The 21826-nt window shown below is 34.1% G+C and overlaps 1 protein-coding gene across 12 annotated transcripts in view; it reads left to right on the top strand.

Moving 5' to 3' along the window:
* The window catches only part of LOC101891514 (uncharacterized), a 222485-nt gene that overhangs the window by 183241 nt on the left and 17418 nt on the right, over positions 1 to 21826 (top strand). For 10 of the 12 annotated variants that reach the window (XM_005178506.3, XM_011292214.3, XM_005178511.3 and 7 more), the window contains 3 exons: positions 1965 to 2179; positions 7356 to 7406; positions 12652 to 13314. In XM_005178506.3, the coding sequence (XP_005178563.1) occupies positions 1965 to 2179; positions 7356 to 7406; positions 12652 to 13314 (929 nt within the window). The remainder of the gene's footprint in view (positions 1 to 1964; positions 2180 to 7355; positions 7407 to 12651; positions 13315 to 21826) is intronic. The other 2 variants (XM_020035086.2, XM_011292213.3) reach the window with 2 other exon arrangements.

The following is a 21826-nucleotide window of genomic DNA, read 5'->3' on the forward strand; positions in this document are numbered from 1 at the left end:
TTTCCTCATGTTCAGACCTCGTATGTTCACATAGTAGTATTTTGGGATCATTATTTTTAATCTGCCCATAAATGATACTTTTGTTTGTTTCAAACATTTAGAATTTTTATTCTATGCCGATGATTTTTCTAATATGTAATTTATTCAAGATGACCTTGATTGTTTAAATGATTGGTGTTCTATAAATGGTCTAAACGTTAACCTCAGTAAGTGTTACGATATAACGCGTACAATGTAACGGAATCGGTTTTTTTTGTATTTGGGAAACTCAAATCCAAAAAGTTGAAAGAACCTATGGACTTAGGTATTTTACTTGATTCTAAGTTTATTTTTAAACCTAAGTTTGATCAATTAGTTCCAAAGGTTTCTCGTCGCTTGCAATTATTAAGACCAATGCCAAAGATTGTTCTAACTCATATACTGTAAAGTCGTTATACTCGTCGTTTAAGATTACTGCTCTTAGATCTGGCACCCCAATACTCAGAATCAAATGACAAGAGTTGAGTAAATACTGCAACTTTTTTCCATTTTACCATTTTGTTTGGGTTTTCTTAAATAAAAAATTTAATTTGAAATACGTATGTTAAATATAGACAGAAAATAAAATAGGTAGGTGATTGAGGTTCGTTTTTGTTTACTTTTGTATAAAAGTGGAGGACGTTACAGAGTCCTTACTAGAAAAATCCGAAGAAATTTGATAATTCCATCTATTTCTTTGACCGGGGCCAGTTTAACAAGTTCTTCTTCTTCTTATAACCTTAAACATATTCTGAAAATTGAAGTAACATTTCAATTTTTGTATGAAAAACTGGCTAACAAATCTTTTCGGGATTGCCAAACAAAAACTGTCTGTGCACGATATAAGCGGTTCTCGATGAATGTACCGGATGTTAAGAATATTGAATTTCAAAATAAAATATTCAGTTCCTTGAAGGCATACTGCACTTATATTGAAAGTGGTACAAAAAAACAGATTACCATTAAATGACAAAGAATAGCAGAATAGAATAGCATTTTATGGCAAATTAATGAAAATTATCGGCTAGCAATCACTTTGTGATTTTGTGAAAGTGACAAATTTGATCATTAATATGTACATTTCTTTATTATTTTGTGTAAAATATTAATGAATTCATTTATCACTGAAACCTCATCGACCTCAAATGCTATTAGTTATCGATATTATTATATTTATCTGAATTCATAGTTAATTTGTTTAACAATTAAACTGTAAATGCACAACGATATATTTATTTGAACACATACTTACACACACTTATATCTTTATTATATGTAGCACACACACACATATATATAAAGCGGCACATTCACACATACATCCACATGTATCATAAATCTTGACAGAAATCAAGTCATACAACAAACACACACGCAATGTTGAATATTAAATCAGTTTTAATTAACTAAAGGCTTTTACGAGAAGGCATACATACACACATGCATATGCTTTTGTTATTTACACATACATACATCTATTTGCTTTAATCGTATGTGTCACATTTTTCCATATACACTTTGTTCCCAAAACAAAACTAGTGTCGAAATGGTCATAACGAACAGTAAATAATAAATGGTGTTAGTCATTTCGTTATAGCCATCTTCGTTCATACAGGACAACACAAAAACACACCATTCAACTGAATAATATGTATCCCCCCCTCGCCCCTCGTGATTTAACTCTCTCACTCTATTTCAACAACCCTCCCCCCCAACACACGAAAGTTCATTGTCCTTAAACCCACCTACGTCAATGTGACAATACTTTTATCTCCTCCCAATCAAATTCGTTTTATTGACTTCTAATAAATGTATGTAATTATGTTATTAATCAATTTCTTTGTGTATTTCTTTTTGTTGCTGTTATTGGGATAACTTTTAATTCAATTGGGTACATGGTGTGTGTACAACACAAACGAACGCGGACCTCACCGAAAATGTAACAGGTGTAACAACAATGCTGAATTTCTTCACAACATCAAACGGTTTCCGCAGCACCCTTCCGGTCGTTTCGAACCTCACCGCCATGAATGTCTGGGATGGTGTCTGTATGTGTTTCATTTACGCCTCGCTTCTGGAGTTTGTTTGCGTCAATTACATGGGACGTAAACGGCCACAGCACAATGTGGTCTATCGACCTGGAGAGAATCCGGTAACACAGGTAATGTATAGAATTGTGGAAAAATTTGTAAACACCACAACATTAACTAGGCATAAGCGCACCAGTGATATTCCGCATACAAACAGGCTTTTAGATATATCACTAACAAACCCTGCAGCCATTCGAAGAATTTAACCATTTCGAACTAAGGGCATGTCAAAAGTATAATAAAGAAGATCTCCCCAACATCACATTTAACAATTCATGAAACAATAAACTCAGTCAATCAGATTATTTTACTCTATCTCTCCTTCTCTCTCTGTCTCTGCCTCTAAATCAATACTATCAATCAGTCGAGTTTCCCAACTTTTTTACTAAATGCATTTCTATTTTTAACTTTTTGTTTGAAATAATTATTTTAATTTAATTTTATTTTTGAAAGATCACAACTATTTATTCACGCTCTGTCTCCCTGTCTTGATTTCGATCTATTTCTATATATCTCTGGGAATATATTACCTTACTATGCAAATCGTGAATCATATACATTATAATATATCATTGAATTTGTTTTTATATAAATATTTTTCGTTTGTTTCTGTTACAACAATTAATCTTATTTTTTCCCTATTTAGCATTTTGTATTTAAATATTTTTGTGAAACAAATTGATAATTTATGTGTGTAATCATTTCTCTACTCAAACCAATCGATATCAGTGTATTCATACTTACATTGCCACACTTTATGTTTTAGTTTTATTTTATGATTTATTTTCCTTTTCAAAATTAAAAAAGAAATTCAAATGCATTTAATTGAAATTCACGATATGTTCTTTTCATAAGCATTTTATTTTCTTGGTATGCGTGTGATAATTTTTTCTTCTATCCTTTGTGTCCTGCAACAAAATAATACATACATTATTATTGATTGTTTTGCATCACTTTAATTAAACAAAATTAAATGAAAGTCAATAATAAAAGAGAAATGTTAAACCATTCCAAAAGAAATATTTATTTAACTTTAAATTCAATTTCAAATCCATAAAATGCCTTAAGTTTCCGAAACTGTGTTAATGTGTGTGTATCTAACTAACCCCTTTAGTTTCCTATCCCATTTGTATTTTTTACAATAAATGCCATAAATATTACGAAAATTCCTAATTTATTTAAATATATTTTTTATAGAAAATAGTTCAGTTAATAAATATGACATAGGTGAATTTGAAATAGAGGGAATATATACATTCTCTCTCTCTCTTGTTATACATAGGAATCTAGATTTATTGTATATATGTTGTTGCAATTACTATACAAATGTAGGTTCTTCTAGATAATTTCTTATAAACAGTTTGCAGTTGAAATGTGTGTTGAGAAATGTTTATGTATGTGTATGTATATAAAATTTAATTTTATTCGTATTTTTTTCGAGATATTTTAGAAATGTTCCTTTCATAAATAAATTAGAAACGAAATGACAAATATAACTTACCGTCGTTATCCAGGATTCCAAGATATTTAATAAAATACATTCATTAGAAATTTTTCGAGTCAATTATTATTATGTTGTAAATATATCAAAGAGATATATTTGAAATTTAAATAAACTTGACATTTTAATTAAATAACTTGGGAATGAGTTTCAAAACTAAATTTTTTGAAATAATGCTTCGATTATAACTTTAAAATGTTAATATTTAATTGGAAGTTTCCATCTGGCTAGAGACATGATTATGGTCCAATTTTAAATGGAATAATTAAGAATGCTAATTCGTATAATAAGAATTAAAAATGAAATGTTTCAAATTATAAACCAAATAGGTGAACCCGGTGCGCTTCGCTACCCCTTTTGATTTTATATGCATTCAAAAATTTATATACGAATATTTTGTGGTTTAAAAATAAAATAATAAAACAAATTCAAGAATAACCAAACATTGGCCAAATATTACCATTAGCTTTTAGTCCACTACATATTTTGCTATCCTCTCCTAATGCAAGAGGTTCCACTGTATTGCCAAATTTAGATTAATCTTCTCTACGACAAAATAAGCATAAAAAGCCAGAAAATTCGCCTTTTGTGTATTTTGGATTTCGCCTGTAAGCTATTTTCAGCGTTTCGGTAGAATGGAAATGTTGGTATTTTTAACACAAAAGCTGTCCTAAACTCCAACTTCATGCTAGATTTCGTGTACTTTGGTTTCTATTTGTGACCTTTATAACGGCTGCAAAATCAGGAAAATTTTTAGTTGTTGGTCCATTTTAATCTCATAAATATATTGCGGACATCTTTAAAATCGAGAATCGGACGATAATGGCAATCTGTATATAATAACCCCAACCAGTGTTGTAAGCTAAAAAAATATTACAAAATATACACTTCAATATTATTAGTCAAATTGAAAAAATCGCATGCGATCAAAAATATGAAAAAATTAAACAATGTCACAATATACCACAAAATCTTAATCTTAAATTAACGCGGGCATTCTGAATTGACAAAATTTGTCAAAATAGATTCAGCCATTTTTGGGATACAAGCAATCTAAAAAACATCCCCTTCCTTTGTATATACACATTGTATATATTTCGCTATATATATCCAATATGCTTGACCTGTTCGTCTATTTGTGATTTCGTCGGGATTACAAATATTCGCGGTTTAGTGAAAAATTTGACTTTTATTTAACACAAATGTTATAGTCTATTTTACCCACTAAATATTACCCGATGACCATCCAAATTGGAAGGCATCTGCCCAGCCCTAAGATCTAGCCCGATGCTAACTTTCGCGTCGTTTGGTCTATAATTGCGACCTGTAGAGAAACTGCAAAATCAGGAAATTTTTTTGGTCCATTTCAACCCCTAAATATTGTGCGATCATCTCCAAAAGTAATAGGGTTCTATTCTTACCCTAACTCCAACTACAATTTCGTGAGAATCGGGCCATAATTGCGGCCTGTAGAGTGATTACAAATTAACATGGACAGACGGACAGACGGACATACATATATATCGACTCAGTTCGGCGAGATAGGAAGATCCATATAAACTTTCCTATGTGAGAAACCACATAGTGTTGTAGGGTATAAAAAACGTATTTATTGCAATAGTTTAATACGTAAACAAACAAATCTCTCGGTATATCAACGCGTGAACATGCCTGGCACAGCTGACTATGAGCAAAGTAGGAACATGACAAATTTAGTTCGCATACACGAAGAGTTTTTCCTTCGGATTTATTATTTTTGAGTGGGATTTCTGTTTCTATTACAGAATTCGAGATAGCAAAAAACTTCCCCAAAATAATAGTATCCTCAATTAAATTGTTCTGCAGTTTTTTACTGTTAGCCTAATACAATTGCAAAGGCGTTGTGGGACAAAATCATATCCCAATCTGAACAGACTTCAATATAATTTGATTCCGTCACAACTTTCATTAATACATAGCGTATTTGGTGGACCAAATATACGAAATTGGCCAAAAATATATACGGTGGTATATCCTAACCTTAACCGATCTCAATATAATTTGGAAAACTAATTTATATACCAAATTCCACCACACATTCCGAATTTTTGAAATCATACACATATATTGTGTTTGGTGCATCAAATATGTGAAATCGGCCGAAAATATATTTCATGGATATATCCAAATTTTTTTACTAAATTCAATCACTTATTCCAAACTTCATTGGAATCAGACATACATATCGTGTTTGGTGCATCAAACATGTGAAATTTTCCGAAAATATACATGAGAGCTATATCCAAATTTTAACCGATTTTAATATAATTTGTCAAATTTATTTTTTACCAAATTATGCCACACATTCTTAATTTCATTTGAATCGGATATACAGGATGAGATGAAAAAACTGCAACAAACTTCAGACTGCTGTCATTTATAAGCCACTCGTCCGACAGCTGTTAAACTTATTCCAGTGACAGCTCATTATATTGTTTACATGCGTACAAAGCATTTTGGTGAGAATTCTCCAGAAAATGGAATGGACCAAAGTACCGCAGAGCAACATTCGAGCAGCGTGTGAAGGTTTGGCCGTTTGAAGGTCATAATTCGTGCCAAAGATGACCAATTCGGACAAATCTAGACTTATTGTAAAATTTGATGCTATTTCCGACATTTTTTTCCTTTCATTCAATAAAATTTAAAAAAAAAAAAAAACAAAACTGTAAAAATTATGGCGTTTGGCTTTGATGCAGTTTTTATATCTCACCCTGTACATATCGTGTTTGGTGCATAAAATCGGCGGAAAAGATATATGGGAGCTATATTCAAATCTGAACCGATTTAAATATAATTTAACAAAATTATTTTTGCTCCGAATTCCGTTACGCACTCCGAATTTGAAGACTATGTCTGTAATCGATCTATAGATACGTCCATATGAAAACTAAATTATTTAGAGATGTCTCCGATACTTATGCTACATCTCCCATTCCAAGTCGAAGTTCAAAAATTGATATAGCCTATGTTACTTTCAGGCTATGCTGTAGTATATTTGAAAATTTTCAGGAATATCTGTTGAGCAGTTTTTGAGTTTTTAAGTTACAAACAAACAATAAAACGTACAAACATTTCCCTCTTTTATTTATTTATTTAAGGTCGATCAAATCAATTTATCTAACATGCATTTCATTGCAAACTTGTTTTAGCATAGAGAGATATCTGTATTTAGGTAACCGTTAGTACAAGTTTCTTCTTAACAATTGAATAAAATAGAATATAACAATTATAGTTATTAACATTGTTCCCAATTTCTGTGATTTATAAAAAAAAAACAATAACGACTAACAATGACAAATGAAACATGTTTGTGTTTTTTTTTTAACAAATCGAAAGTCATGAAACCAACTTATGTATGTCATATGTAAAGTCATTACGAAAAATAACAATAACAAAGGACATAAATCTACAGACCTCGGGCTTAAAAAAATCAAACTGTCATATGTTGTTTAATAAAGTATCGCTTATTGTAACAAATTGAATTTGCTTCAAACAAATTGACAATCGTACGGGTTTTTGTTTCATGTTTATTGTTATTGATAACAATCGGATAGCTCACAATAATTTTCAAAACATAGTACAACAGCAACAAGCAAAATGAAAGCAATGCTTGCAAACAAAAACAAAAAGAAACAAATCGATTATATTTTTACACAAATCTTAAAGTGTGTTTTAGTATCAACAAATATTTTATGTAAATTTTCCAGCGTCTTCCAGCGGTTCTAAGCAGGATTGGAGTCATTCTTGCAAGTCCTTTGGTAAGCTATCAACTCATGCACATTCTCTCTCTCTGTATTTTAAATTAAACCGAACTCAACCAAACGTGACGTAAATCACAAATTTGTCAAGAGCTGCTGGCAACAAATGAATTCGACTCGAAATCACCTCAATCCCAAATCTGTTACCTCTAACCACAATGACACAGATCATCCACCTTGACACCCCATCAGACATTGTCAAACCTTCACAGTCAACACCTCAGTCACCACATGATCTCTACTAACACCACAAACAAAACACACACACACCAATCAATCAGCTGAAGCTCAAAAATGCGATGATGATGCTGAATAAAAAGCTTAAACTTTCAAGTAAAACGATTCAATTTGATGTGCAAATTCATAGATTCTTCGCCCAAAACAAAAAATCGAATAGAAAATTAAAAGTGGCATGTGAATTTCGCTTGTATTGCAAGAAATGAGTTGTTTAATTTTCAGTTTCATTCTAGAATTTCATACATTTCCGTTTTCCGACTTCTATCGTAGACGCACGCTTTGATATATTCTTCTCCTTTTCTTTGGTTTAATTCCGTTTTTTTTAGTATTGAATATTTGTTCGGCTTTTTACAAATTATAATTTGATAAATTAATTAGTTTTTTTTTTTAATTTATTATTCCAAAAAAAACATATCTACCATCTACCCTTTTCATAATAAAAAAATAAATGTCAAAATATAAAAAAACACACTTTAAGGTCACTTATAATTGGGAAAAATGTTACGTGTGTATAAATTAACGTATTGTTCTCGTAACCCTACTGTAATCGTAACCATTGTGCAGTTTTTGTGTGTAAATATTACAAAAAAAAGAACAACATTCAAATCGTTAGCAAAATTATCACCAAGTCAAACCAACAAATGCTTAAAAGAAAACTATTATCTTAGGACTTATTTTAGAACGCTTAAATAGCCGTTATATTAGAAACGGAATAAAACGCACAACTCAACTGTAGAGACTCCCATGACGACAGCCAACAATGGGAAAGTGTATATAACTAAAACCCAAACGAAAAGTTAATAAATATTTGTATATGTATCTTCTAGTTACAACAACTACAACAACTGTTCATTATATGAAGTATATAAGATTTGTTACTGTTTTTTGTTTGTTTTATAATCTTTAGGTTGATTCACAGATTGATATTTAGTTAATTCATTTGGTTGCTGTAATTGGCTTTTTCCTCAGATTGTTGTTAATTTTTTCGTTGATCCATTATGATTTTGCGCAAACTCACTCTACACTTAACAAATTGAACATTCTATAACGTTGGTTCCTCTCCATTATCCAGTGTAACCTATAAAAGTGATAAAGTACAATTTCCGACACATCGAAGTAAATATTAATGGTCTATGTTCTAATCAACGAACGAAAACAAACGAAACAAATAAAATACTGCTCACACGTCAAGTCACAAACTTTAACAATATTTTCAATTGTTTTGTACTCCAAACAAAACAAAATCACAAACATTTCAATGCCAGAAATGCGAACGAATCGCCAGGAAACGTTTGCAAACGTTTGCTATGCGAAATGATGACTGTTATATTTAAAGTTGCCATTTCCATTGAATAACGGATATAATAAATTAATAAAAAAGCATAAGTTTATGTTAATATCAGTTTTATTTGTAATAAGTTAATACACAGGGAAGCATTTGCAAACATTTCCAATAAGTTTTGAACTGTTTCGTTTTCAGTGTTGCGTCACCTAGACGAGTACATTTCAGTTTTGTTTTTGTTTCAACTCATCTTCAAAAACAATACAGTTTGCAGTTTTCATTCTAATTGTTTAATTCTGTGTGGGTCCTAATGAGACCAGACGAAAATGCAGGCGTGGTAAGAACCGATAATGTGTGAGTTATCTTTAAAAGTTAAAACATCCGTTGTCTTTGTTATATTTGTCATTTGCATTTGGAGCGCATGCATTTGAATAGCCGAAAAACTTTGGCACCTACGAGATCAGTCTGGTCTTATCTATCCTAACTTAAAAAAACAAACAATCGTTACTGAAAATAAAAAAAACCAGTCAAAGTGTATTAAGAGGTCCATTGGAAACAACGGAACATTAGATATAAATCACTGTATATAAGCCTCTAAATATATTCACAAAAATATGTTTACTGAAAAAACTTCAATAGAATAGTACTTAATACTTATAGGTTGCATTTAAATATGAAACTGGTTCATTCAATTTGTTGTGAAAGCAAAAGATGTATAGGTTAAATTGAATTTGAAGCATTTGAGGAGCCACAATAGCGGCGAGAACATCATTTATTTTATTAAAAAAAAAAACAAAAAACTTTTAAGCGTGTGCCTACGAAGGGCTCACGGAGTAGAATAAGATTTACTCAGATAGTTCTCTCAGCAAAAAATTGCTCTCACAGTTTGCTCTTTATTTCTGGACTCTTGCGTAAAAACACAATTTTCAATAAAATTCTGTATCAATTGTTGGAAAACATATAACGGGGCTGCGACGAAAATCTTCTTGATAGTCAGGATTGCGATTGACTCTTCTTATGCATCTTAAGCTAAGATACCGTCGCACATTGGGGTAAGATCGGAGATTAATTTAGGGAAGCATTCATTCGCTTGGAAATGGGGTGAGATCCTCAAATACGGAGATTAATTTATGGAAGCATTAATTTGCCTTAAAAATTTTCTCTCACCCCTAGTATGTATGATATTAAAAATGGGACGACGTGGACCGACGTTTCGGTATGGACAATACGGGGTTAATTCCAGAGTTTCAGTATTTTTAATGTTTTGACCACAATTTATTATTATTCGGCAGATATACCCAAAAATAGAGATAAATTCAAAGGAAGCATTTCGTTGCCCCATTCATTTCAATACTCATATTTTAATCAGTAAACAAGTTTCTTAGAAGGTATAATATTACTTAGAGCAGTTGGCCGGGCCGAACTTTGAATACCCTCCACCATTAGGAAAGAAACTGGAAATTCTCAAAAAATTAAATTTTTTGTCATATGCTGTGGTACCCATTAAGATCTTCCAATACGAAATTTGAAACGATTCCGGTGAATAATGTCGCTAAAATCATGACAATACCGAATATCGGGAGGTACCGTTATATGGGGGCTATACGAAGACATGGACCTGCATACGAAATTTTTTGCCATAACGAACTTCAAATACGAAATTTGAAATAATTCCGGTAAATAATGTCGCTAAAATCATGAAAATACCGAATATCGGGAGTTACAAACGGAATGACAAAGCTAATATACCCTCCATGATATGGTGGATTTACCTAGAAAAAATAAATAAATATGCTTTAGGAAACCTTCTTAAAGCTGAAGATATACTATGGAGGGTATATTAACTTTGTCATTCCGTTTGTAACACCTCAAAATACTCATGTCAGACCCAACAAAGTATATATATTCTTGATCAGCGTAAAATTCTATATCGATTTAGCGATGTCCGTCTGTCTGTTGTAATCACTCTATCTTTCGAACGAATTGCACCACATGTTTATTTTTTCAGTAGGCAGGTTAAGTTCGTAAATGGGCCATGTAGGTCCACGTTTTATTTTTTTACCTCTTTTTTACCTCCCAATATTCGGAATTTTGTTTCAAATTTAGTATTTGAAGTTCGAATTGGATACTACAGTCTAAGACATTGTCTGTGCAGATCCACGAAAAAAAATTGTCTGTGCAGATTCACGTCTTCGTATAGCCCCCATATAACGGTACCTCCCTATATTCGGTATTTTGATGATTTTAGCGTCTTTATTCACCAATTTTTTTTCAAATTACGCATTTAGAGTTCGTAATGGAAACAATTTGTGACAGAAAATTGTCTATGCAGGTCCAGGTCTTCGTTTAGGCTTCATATACCAGTACCTCCCTAAATTGTTCGAAATGTCGTATTTTAAGTTCGTAATGGATGCTACAGCCTCCCTATATTCGATATTTTGATGATTTTAGCTACATTATTCACCGTTTATTTCAAGTTCCGAATTTGAATTTGGTAATGACTTATGACAAAACAATGCCTGTGTGGGTCTACGTCGTATAGGCACCAATATAACGGCCATATTCGGTATTTTTAAATTTTTAACAAAATTTTTTCAGGATTTAATTTCCAAATTCGTTGCAAATGGTGGAGGGTATTCAAAGTTCGGCCCTTCCGAACTTACTGTTTTTAATTTGTTGTTTTTTTTCACTTAATCTCCGTTTTTTGTGATTTCACCCGCCTGTGCGTCGACACCATAACCTAATTTAATAGCATTTTATACTCATTTTCTTCAGACACTGTCTCTAGCTCCTCTTCCACCACACTATTCGCAAATTGTTCCTGTCTCTTCTCCTATCTTCGCTATTCTAGTTTTGCAGAATACGGTATTGGACTCCGAAAACGCCCCGCTTTTGACATTGCCAATACATGCTATAGAGAACGTGTCCTCCTTCTTATTATTTCCGAAGGCTTTCCATTTCTTCAAAAGGAGATTTCTGGAGGCCAGAAATGTCTGGAAGAGCACATGTTCTGAAATAGCTTTTTAGAAATTTTTAAAAATACAAAAAATAAGAGATGTGCATACCATTTTTAGGGTTTTAATTTTAATAAAACACCCAAACTGAACGCTCAAATCATCTGAGAGTCAACCTAATGCTCCTTGGCAAAAATAGTAAGCAGTATTTTTATATGATCTTAAGGATTCTAAAAGATTTGGTTAAGCTGATACTTTATATTGTAATGGTAGGCTTCTTTTTCTTCATAGTCTCCATCCTGCAAACCTTTTTAAACCTTGGAATATTTCAAATTTATATCGTAAAAAACGTCGTCATAGATACACGTTCAAGTGTAAAATTCGAACAAGCTGCGTTAACATCGTTAATATCCCATCCTAGAGATTCAGAGTAATATAATAAACAAACTTTCCACTTGAAGTTAAAGCAGGATGTGATTTTGTATGAAATTAATCTCAACACGAAAATGATCGCTGATTTATAAGATGAATAATATGCTGATAAAGACTACATTCATATGAACATTTCTAACGAAACCCACGCATCCAATACTAATAGCACCTTACGGATCCATTGCCCTGCAACAACTACTAACAAATCTAAACATGCTTCAACATACAGTATTCATTAGACAATTCTCTTCATTCTCCACTCAATCCACAACAATTCCACGAAAATTGTTTGATTTTGTATTTGCTGTACCAACCAACAAGTCTCTGTACCGCCATGCAGGAAATAATTGAACGTGAATTCAACGCGGCAATGTCGGAGAAAGCTGCTACTGGCCTTTCCAGTGCCGGTACAAGCTCAATGACCACACCACGGCCAGGCTCGCCACAAGTAGAGTCTTTACCGGGCACTGATTATCAACGACAACATTCGGGTGGAATAATTGCTTCGGCTGTTCAAAACTTAAGATCCAGATCGATCAAGCGTCGCAATGTCAAGAGTGACTCTGACTGGAAACAGCCTCAAGTGTCCGCCGAGCAGGCGGTCTATGTTTATGAACACATTTATAGTGAGCCGGGTGGTGTTACCACTTTCTCAGCTGTTCCCAGCATTCAGACCACTGCTGTTACCATTGAAACTGACATTACCGATGACGTTGTTGAAATGCCCAAGCTGCGACGCACGCAATCCATGTCCACCAATACACCACCCCTTCTGTACAAGGGAACGGACGCAGAGGACATTAGTGGACAAGAGCCAGCGCGGAAAGTGGAATTTGCACCAGAAACCAAACAACCACTCACAACCACCGAACCGGAATCCGTTCAACAGTTGGGAATGCCAATAAAACCTCCACGTCGTAAATCATCTCGTTCCACTTCCCCGTCCAGCCGAAATGAGGATCTATTGCAGGGACGAGCACAAGCACCAGCGTTCGCCTACAATGTAAGTTTAATAAGAAGAAGAATACTCCACAAATCCGTTTGTTTAGTGGCACGAGTCTCAGCTATGAATGCCAGTGAGAGGCTAGCTCGGGCAGCAACTGTTACTGCAGCATGTCACATCCTTGTTCCATTTTTCATTTCGTTCTTTGTTCTTTCTGTGATTACGGCGAAAACTAATGAAGATATCTCTAACTGTTTAATTGTTCTTCCAAGCACCAAAACACTAACGAGCCACTACTAACCTCCAATTTCCCACCCAATTTTGGCGTTTTGGAATATTTTAATTTCCGGCTTTCAAAGCTGCCGCTTAAACTAGCGGAACTAACAAATGTACCGAACATCCTTAATAAACAGAGCACCGCAAAAACAAACAAAAGACTGTTAAATATTAACGACAATGAACTGTAAATATATACGTATCAACACACAATTCGAGATATTCGTAGTACATCGACAATGACATGAATGTATGTGTGTGTATGCACCAATTTTGACACTCAACAAAAGTTTGAAGAGCTTTAAACAATTTAAAGAAACATCCGAAGCGAAATTGTTGCCAAACAAAAAGTGTAGAAGAAAATTTGTGACCACAACTTGCATCGCATCGGAGGTAGAGAGCGTAAGTATTATAAAGCGTTGTCCTGCATCGCTTGGCCTGCTGGTGTTGTCTGTTGTGTGCAGCACAAAGTTTTTAAAAAGGAGTGCAAACTATTTGTAAAGTCATTAAAAGAAAATAACCACCAAAAGCCACAACGAACAACAACGTTAGTCACCGCTTAAAAATAATCACCAAGAAATTCCAACTAATGCGAATTTTTTAAAATGCGGCCAAAGATGAAGGAAAAGAGGAAAGTTTATTTAAAACTTCTGATTACTGATAAAAGTCTGTATATTTTTGAGTTACATACCTTAGAAGTTCTGTTTATATTAAATTAAGAAAAAAATAAGCTGTAGACATTGGATTATCTAAATTAAATATTAAAATGATCTTTTTTGAAAAGAGAACATGCTAGGGTAAGGGAGTCTAAGTTCGGCATGCCCCGGTAGTCGGTACCATAGGTGGACCTGCAACGACAATTTTCTGACATAGGCTGTAGTATCCATTACGAACTTCAAATACCCAATTAGAAACAATTCCGGTAAATAATGTCGCTAAAATCATCAAAATACCGAATATCAAGGGGAACGGTTACGTGGGGGCTATACCTAGCCGATTTTCTATCTTAGGATGTACTATCCATTACGAACTTCAAATACCAAATTTGAAACAATTCCGGTAAATAATGTCGCTAAAATCATCAAAATACCGAATATCGGGTGGTACAGTTATATGGGGGCTAAACGAAGACGAGGATCTGCATGGAACATTTCCTGTCTAAAGGCTGTAGTATCCATTACGAACTTCAAATACCAATTTTGAAACAATTCCGGTAAATAATGTCGCTAAAATCATCAAAATACCGAATATCGGAGGGTACCGTTATGTGGGGGCTTTACGAAGACGTGTACCTACATGGGTAATTTTCTGTCTGAGGCTGTAGTATCCATTACGAACTTCAAATACAAATTTGAAACAATTCCGGTAAAGAATGTCGCTAAAATCATCAAAATACTGAATAATAGGGGGTACAGTTATATGGGGGCTATACGAAGACGTGGACCTACATAGCCCATTTTCAATACTAAAAGTCCTGCAGACATAATACAAATTTAGGTAAATTTTTATCAACTTACTTCATTTCGTTCGGAAGCTAGAGTGATTTCCACAGACGGACAGACGGACGGACATTGATAAATCGACATAGAATTTTATGCTGATCAAGAATGTACAGCGGTGGCCACAAATTTAAGACATGACATATATAAGATAATTCTTAAATCTTATTAAAAAAATAGGTCCATGTTACTTTTTTTAAGATCCTTGTAATGTAATGAAATAAATTTCACAAAGGTTTGTTACCTCCATTACGTTAGAAAATTTTTATTTACATTTTATACAGCTTAATACAAGTTTAGCCTGGCCACGAATTTAGGACATAGGCAAAAAAAAAAGAAAAATAAATTAAATTAAAAACTCAACTTAGTAAAGAAACTTTAGTATTTAGTTGGGAAGCCTTTATTTTGGATCACAGCTGCGCATCTCCTTGGTAAACTTTCAACTAATGCCATACAACGTTCCTTTGGAATCTCATACCAAGCCTTTTGGATTTCTTCCCATAAATCATTCAAATTTTTTGGTTTTACTGCACGTACATGTCTCTCAACATCATTCCACAAGTTCTCAATTGGATTGAGGTCTGGAGATTGAGCTGGCCACTTTAGAACATTGATATTGTTGTCACCTAAGCAACTCTTCACTAGGCGTGAAGTGTGCTTAGGGTCATTATCGTGCATAAATCTCCATATTAGAGGCATGTTTTCTTCAGCGAATGGCATCATTATGCTTGTCAATATGTTTTTGTAAATGTACAGATCCATTTTAGTGTTAATCTTGTGAATGGGTCCCACGCCATGCCAAGCAAATGCTGCCCACACCATAACATTCCCACCTCCATACTTAACCGTTTTAAGGGTATACTTTGGATGATGCTGTAGGTTTGGAGGACGCCATACGTATTGTTTTCCATCAGAACCAAATCTGCAAAACTTCGACTCGTCGCTCCCTTTGTGTGGTCTAAAATGTATATTTCGAGGTGTTACAAACGGAATGACTATCTTAATATACCCTCCATACTATGGTGGAAGGTATAAAAACCAGTAAAGAAAGGCCAAAATCTGGTTGTCCCGTCTTAACGATACCCTACACCACTTTGCATATATAGTAGAGCTACATATAACAAATAAACGCTTTTATGGGAAAATTATGAGACTTAAAGCAAATATGATAGCTTTTGAATGTGTATAATTCATTAAAATCCATTCTACTTAAGCTGATATTACGCTTTTTAGGCACAATAACCGTGAAATCGGGTGAAAATATCTATGGGAGCATATCCAAATCTGAACCGATCTCTATACAATTTAGCAAAGGTATTTCTATGCTGTATCTAATAGTTGGCACCAAATATCGTTGTTGTGGAGAGTATTTTACGGGTGTAAGGGAGTAAAATACTAATTCTGATGAAACATACGAATGGGACCTATAACTATATCTTAACCGATTTTCACCAAACTTGATACACTTTCTTCCATGCTAAATTCATTCGTATGTGCCACAAAAAAAACTGCAACAAAGGCAAACGCCATAATCTTTACAATCTTTACCACCACATAGTGGTAAGGGTATTATGCCTTTGTGCATTTGTTTGTAACATGAGAAGGAAGCGAGATAGACCCATAGTTACTTTTGAGGATCTCCATAGAATCACTTTGTAAGTTGATTTATGCATGTCAGTCCGTCTGTCCATGTATTCTTGTGAACACAATGCAGGTCGCATTTATTATCCGATTGAGATGAAATTTTCCAAACAACATTTGTTTGGCCCAAGGACGAACCCTATTGAAATTGGAGATAATCGGTAAAAATTTAGATGTAGCTCCCATATATATCTTTGTTCGATTTGCCTTTGGTGCACAACTTGTAATATCAGCCCGAATAGTATGACATTTTGCACATACAACCAAATTAGGCCTGTAATAAGTATGCCAAATTTGATCGAAATCAGTTCAGATATAGCTATAGCCCCCATATATATTATTCATCCGATTTGTTATTTTTGTCCTTCGCTGCCGTAATATGCACTCTGTAACAACAATATTTGGAGAAATATAGCAAATACAGCTCAGAAATACATTTGCTAAATTTTATCGAGATCGGTTCAGATTTGGATATATCTCCCATATATAACTTCGTCCGATTTACTTTTCATTGTGCACCAAACGTCTTATATTTGTCCAAATTGGATGGAATTTGGCACTTACGACCGAATAGAATCTAGAAGCTAGTATGCCAAATTTGGTGAAGATCGGTTCAGATATAGCTATAGCTCCCATATATATTTTTCATCTGATTTGTTGTATTTGTTACCCACAGCCATAATATGCACTCCGTAACAACGATATGCGGTATTTTGGCCCATTACCGGCGAAGTGCTTGCTTGAGGTGATCGACACATTGGTATTTCTTAGTGCCAACCTTACATTCCAAAATACTCCAGACACAATAGTCCAAAGGATTGGTATCCGGAGATTTTGGTGGCCATTGTGCGCTGGAAAGCGCGAGAGCGACAATCGGCTGTTATGGCGGCCCACACCATCACGATGGTCTGCGCTTGAGTTCTGGTGGCCAACCGAAGGTGCACATTTTCAGCTGACCTCTTTAGCAAGTAAACACGATTATTTACGTACTTTGTTATGGGGCCCGTACGAATACCACGGCCACTTCGTCGCCGGTTTCGATCAAATCGCTTCTTTACTTTTCGAACCATTTCTACTGATGTTACTGTTTTCTTCCGTCCACTACGCTACCAGTGTTACGGTAACGAGCGATGGTACGAGACACAAAAGATTTATTCACATTTAAATGCTGGAGTGCTCTGACGATAGTCACATGTGGTGTTCCAGCCAAATATAAAGAAATCACACTATCACGCTTGGATTCTATCACGAATAACTTTTTCTCTTGAAAATTGTATATTATACTTTGTGGGGTTTAAAATGACAATTTCAAGGAGTTAAAACAGAATTTGGAAATAGCTCCCATATATATTTCCGTCCGATTTAAATTTTATTCTACGTCATATGTATAATATTCATCCAAATCGAATGTATTTTTGCACATCTGATCGAATTAGTATAGTATGCCCCGCACGACTTTGAGTCTTCTTTACTGTATTTTTATACCCTCCACCATACATAGTATGGAGGGTATATTCAGTTCGTCATTCCGTTTGTAACTCATCGAAAAAATAATTTTAGACGTAACAAAGTACGTATATTCCTGATCAGCATAAGACGATTTGGCCCTGTCCGTTCGTCCGTCTGTTGTAATCTCACTAGAGTCGAAATGAATATAGATAGGAAGCTAAAATTTTGCACAGATCTGTCTTTTGTCTGCAGTTGTTTCAAATTTCGTATTTAGAGTTCGTAATGGGAACTACTGTCGATGCTAGAAAAATGTCTATGCAGGTATTCCATGGTATTCCATCTATCTTTGAAGCTAGTCTATTAATACAACCATAGGATCTGATAAATCATAATCATTTTAGTTTTTGCGCCATCAAATGAGAATTAGTTTACTGTACATACTTTTGTACGCCTTTAATTTATCAATTATGTTATGTCTTATGCTATCTCTTCAAGGAGAGATAAAAATATTCAAATGTGGGTTTTTATTAAATTAAAACAAACTTAATATTTCATATCAAGAAGGAACGGAACCAACACTTCTAAATCTTATTTGTATGGAACTTATTTTTTATGCCAAAAAAAAAAACCTTTTCAAACCGTACATAAAAAGAGTTTCAATTTTCATACCTACATTCCTTTTTATTTATTTTTACACAAAAATCTGGTAAGCAAACGTAAGCAACACCACCACATTTTCCTTTTTGTTTACAGCACCGTACATAGCCAAGGTCTCTTCCACTCACATTGTCCTTGAAAACATCCGATTATAACGTTACTCTTCTTAAATTTCCGTGCATGCATTACGCTATGATGTTACAAAGTTAATGTATTATTGCTAATTTCGTCGTATCATAATAACCAACCAGTATGGAAGCATAATGTGTATGTGTGTGTATGTTTATTTGCTGCATGTGTGTGCGTGCATTCGAATGAATGTCGGTGTTTCTGTAGTACTGAATGTGTTGTTCTGGCAATGTTCGTCTTAATGCGTGCAGAAAAATTTCACATGTGTGTGCGTATGTCACATATAAATTATTACTTTATCATGAAGTAGGGTAATGAAACAAACAACCCAAAAGCTCCTTGGCATTTGGACATTTGCACTCACACACCCATTATTTAATTATACATTTGAAACAAAGCACAGAAAAAAATGAAATTATGTTATATCATTTATTTTATAACGACTTCTTTTATTTTTTTATAGCAAAGTTGAAATTTTAAGTTTGCTTTCCAAAATGCCTGAGCACATAATTAAGAGACTACACTCTACGTAACTTGAATGCAATAATCGTATCAGGAAGGAAGCATTAGTAAAACGTTTGAATATTGATAATAGCAATAGTTTCAATGAAAGAAATTGAAAGAAAAGGGTATTCGGTTGATTGATTGAGTGATTAATCAACGGTTCGGTAACACGTTGCGAAAGGAACTTTTTTTAAATTTTAAGAGTACAAAACGTTACGGCACTGTTATATAGCAATTAGTACGCAACTGTAAAATTTCACAATCACAATTTGCAAAACCAGTAATGAAAGTCTTAAAGTCGGGCGGGGCCGTCTTTATGATACCCTACACCACTTTGCAAATTTAGTAGAGCTGCGCATAACAATTAAAAGTATTTATGGGAGAATTCAATCATACAAGCTATGATTATAATTATAATTTAAAGTTCAAAGGACTAAATATGCCGAAGCATTTGTTTCTTTTAAATTCGGACATGTGTTGCGCATTTGGTGCACAAAAAATTAAATATCGGATAATAATATATATGAGAGCTATATCCAAATCTGAACCGATCTCGATATAATTTGGCAATGATATAAAGGCGACCTGTTTATACCCTACACCACAAGGTGGTCGGCGTATTATGTCTTTGTGCATTTGTTTGTAACAGGCAAAAGGAAACGAGATAGACCCATAGTTCCTTTTGATGATTTGCATAGAATCACATTCTGAGTCGATTTATGCATGTCCGTCCGTCCGTCTGTCCATCCGTCCGTCTGTCCGTCCGTCCGTCTGTCCGTCCGTCCGTCTGTCCATGTATTTTTGTAAACAAAGTACAGATCGCATTTATTGCCCGATCCAGATGAAATTTTTCACAGATCATTTGTTCGGCCCAAGGACGAACCCTATTGAAATTGGAGATAATCGGTCAAAATTTAGATATAGCTCCCATATATATATTCGTCCGATTTGCCTTTTATTGTGCACCAAACGTGTAATATCAGTCCGAATAGTATGGAATTTTACACAAATCATTTGTTTGGCCCAAGGACGAACCTTATAGAAATTGGAGATAATCGGTCAAAATTTAGATATAGCTCCCATATATATCTTCGTCCGATTTGCTTTTATTGTGCACCAAACGTGTAATATCAGTCCGAATAGTATGGAATTTTGCACAAATCATTTGTTTGGCCCAAGGACGAACCCTATTGAAATTGGAGATAATCGGTCAAAATTTAGATATAGCTCCCATATATATATATTCGTCCGATTTGCCTTTTATTGTGCACCAAACGTGTAATATCAGTCCGAATAGTACGGAATTTTGCACAAATCATTTGTTTGGCCCAAGGACGAACCCTATAGAAATTGGAGATAATCGGTCAAAATTTAGATATAGCTCCCATATATATCTTCGTCCGATTTGCTTTTATTGTGCACCAAACGTGTAATATCAGTCCGAATAGTATGGAATTTTGCACAAATCATTTGTTTGGCCCAAGGACGAACCCTATTGAAATTGGAGATAATCGGTCAAAATTTAGATATAGCTCCCATATATATATATATATATTCGTCCGATTTGCCTTTTATTGTGCACCAAACGTGTAATATCAGTCCGAATAGTATGGAATTTTGCACAAATCATTTGTTTGGCCCAAGGACGAACCCTATTGAAATTGGAGATAATCGGTCAAAATTTAGATATAGCTCCCATATATATCTTCGTCCGATTTGCCTTTTATTGTGCACCAAACGTGTAATGTCAGACCGAATAGTATGGGATTTCGCGTGTACGATCAGATTGGACCTCAAAATAAGTATGCCAAATTTCATCCAAATCGGTTTCGATATAGCTATAGCTCTCATATATATTGTTTATCCGATTTGTTATTTTTGTCCTCCGCAGCCGCAATATGCACTCTGTAACAACAATATTTGGTGAAATTTATCAAATACTGCTCAGAAATACATTTGCTAAATTTTATCGAGATCGGTTCAGATTTGGATATAGCTCCCACATATAACTTCGTCCGATTTACATTGGATTGTGCACCAAACGTCTAATATTTGTCCAAATTGGATGAAATTTGGCACATACGACCGAATTGAGTCTAGAAGCTAGTATGTCAAATTTAGCGAAGATCGGTTCAGATATAGCTATAACTCCCATATATACTCTTCATCCGATTTGTCATATTTGTTACCCACAGCCATAATATGCACTCCGTAAAAACGATATTCAGGGAAATATATCAAATAGAGTTCAGAAATATCTTTGCCAAATTTTATCGAGATCGGTTTCGATTTGGATATAGCTACCATATATATTTTTATCCGATTTCAGATTAATTGTGCACCAAATGGGCAATACAACTCAGAATTTAAAAGATACAAATGCTTCGGCATATTTAGTTCTTTGAACTTTAAATTAT

Source organism: Musca domestica, unplaced genomic scaffold (assembly GCF_030504385.1).
Source record: "Musca domestica strain aabys unplaced genomic scaffold, Musca_domestica.polishedcontigs.V.1.1 6, whole genome shotgun sequence".
Lineage (NCBI taxonomy): Eukaryota > Metazoa > Arthropoda > Insecta > Diptera > Muscidae > Musca > Musca domestica.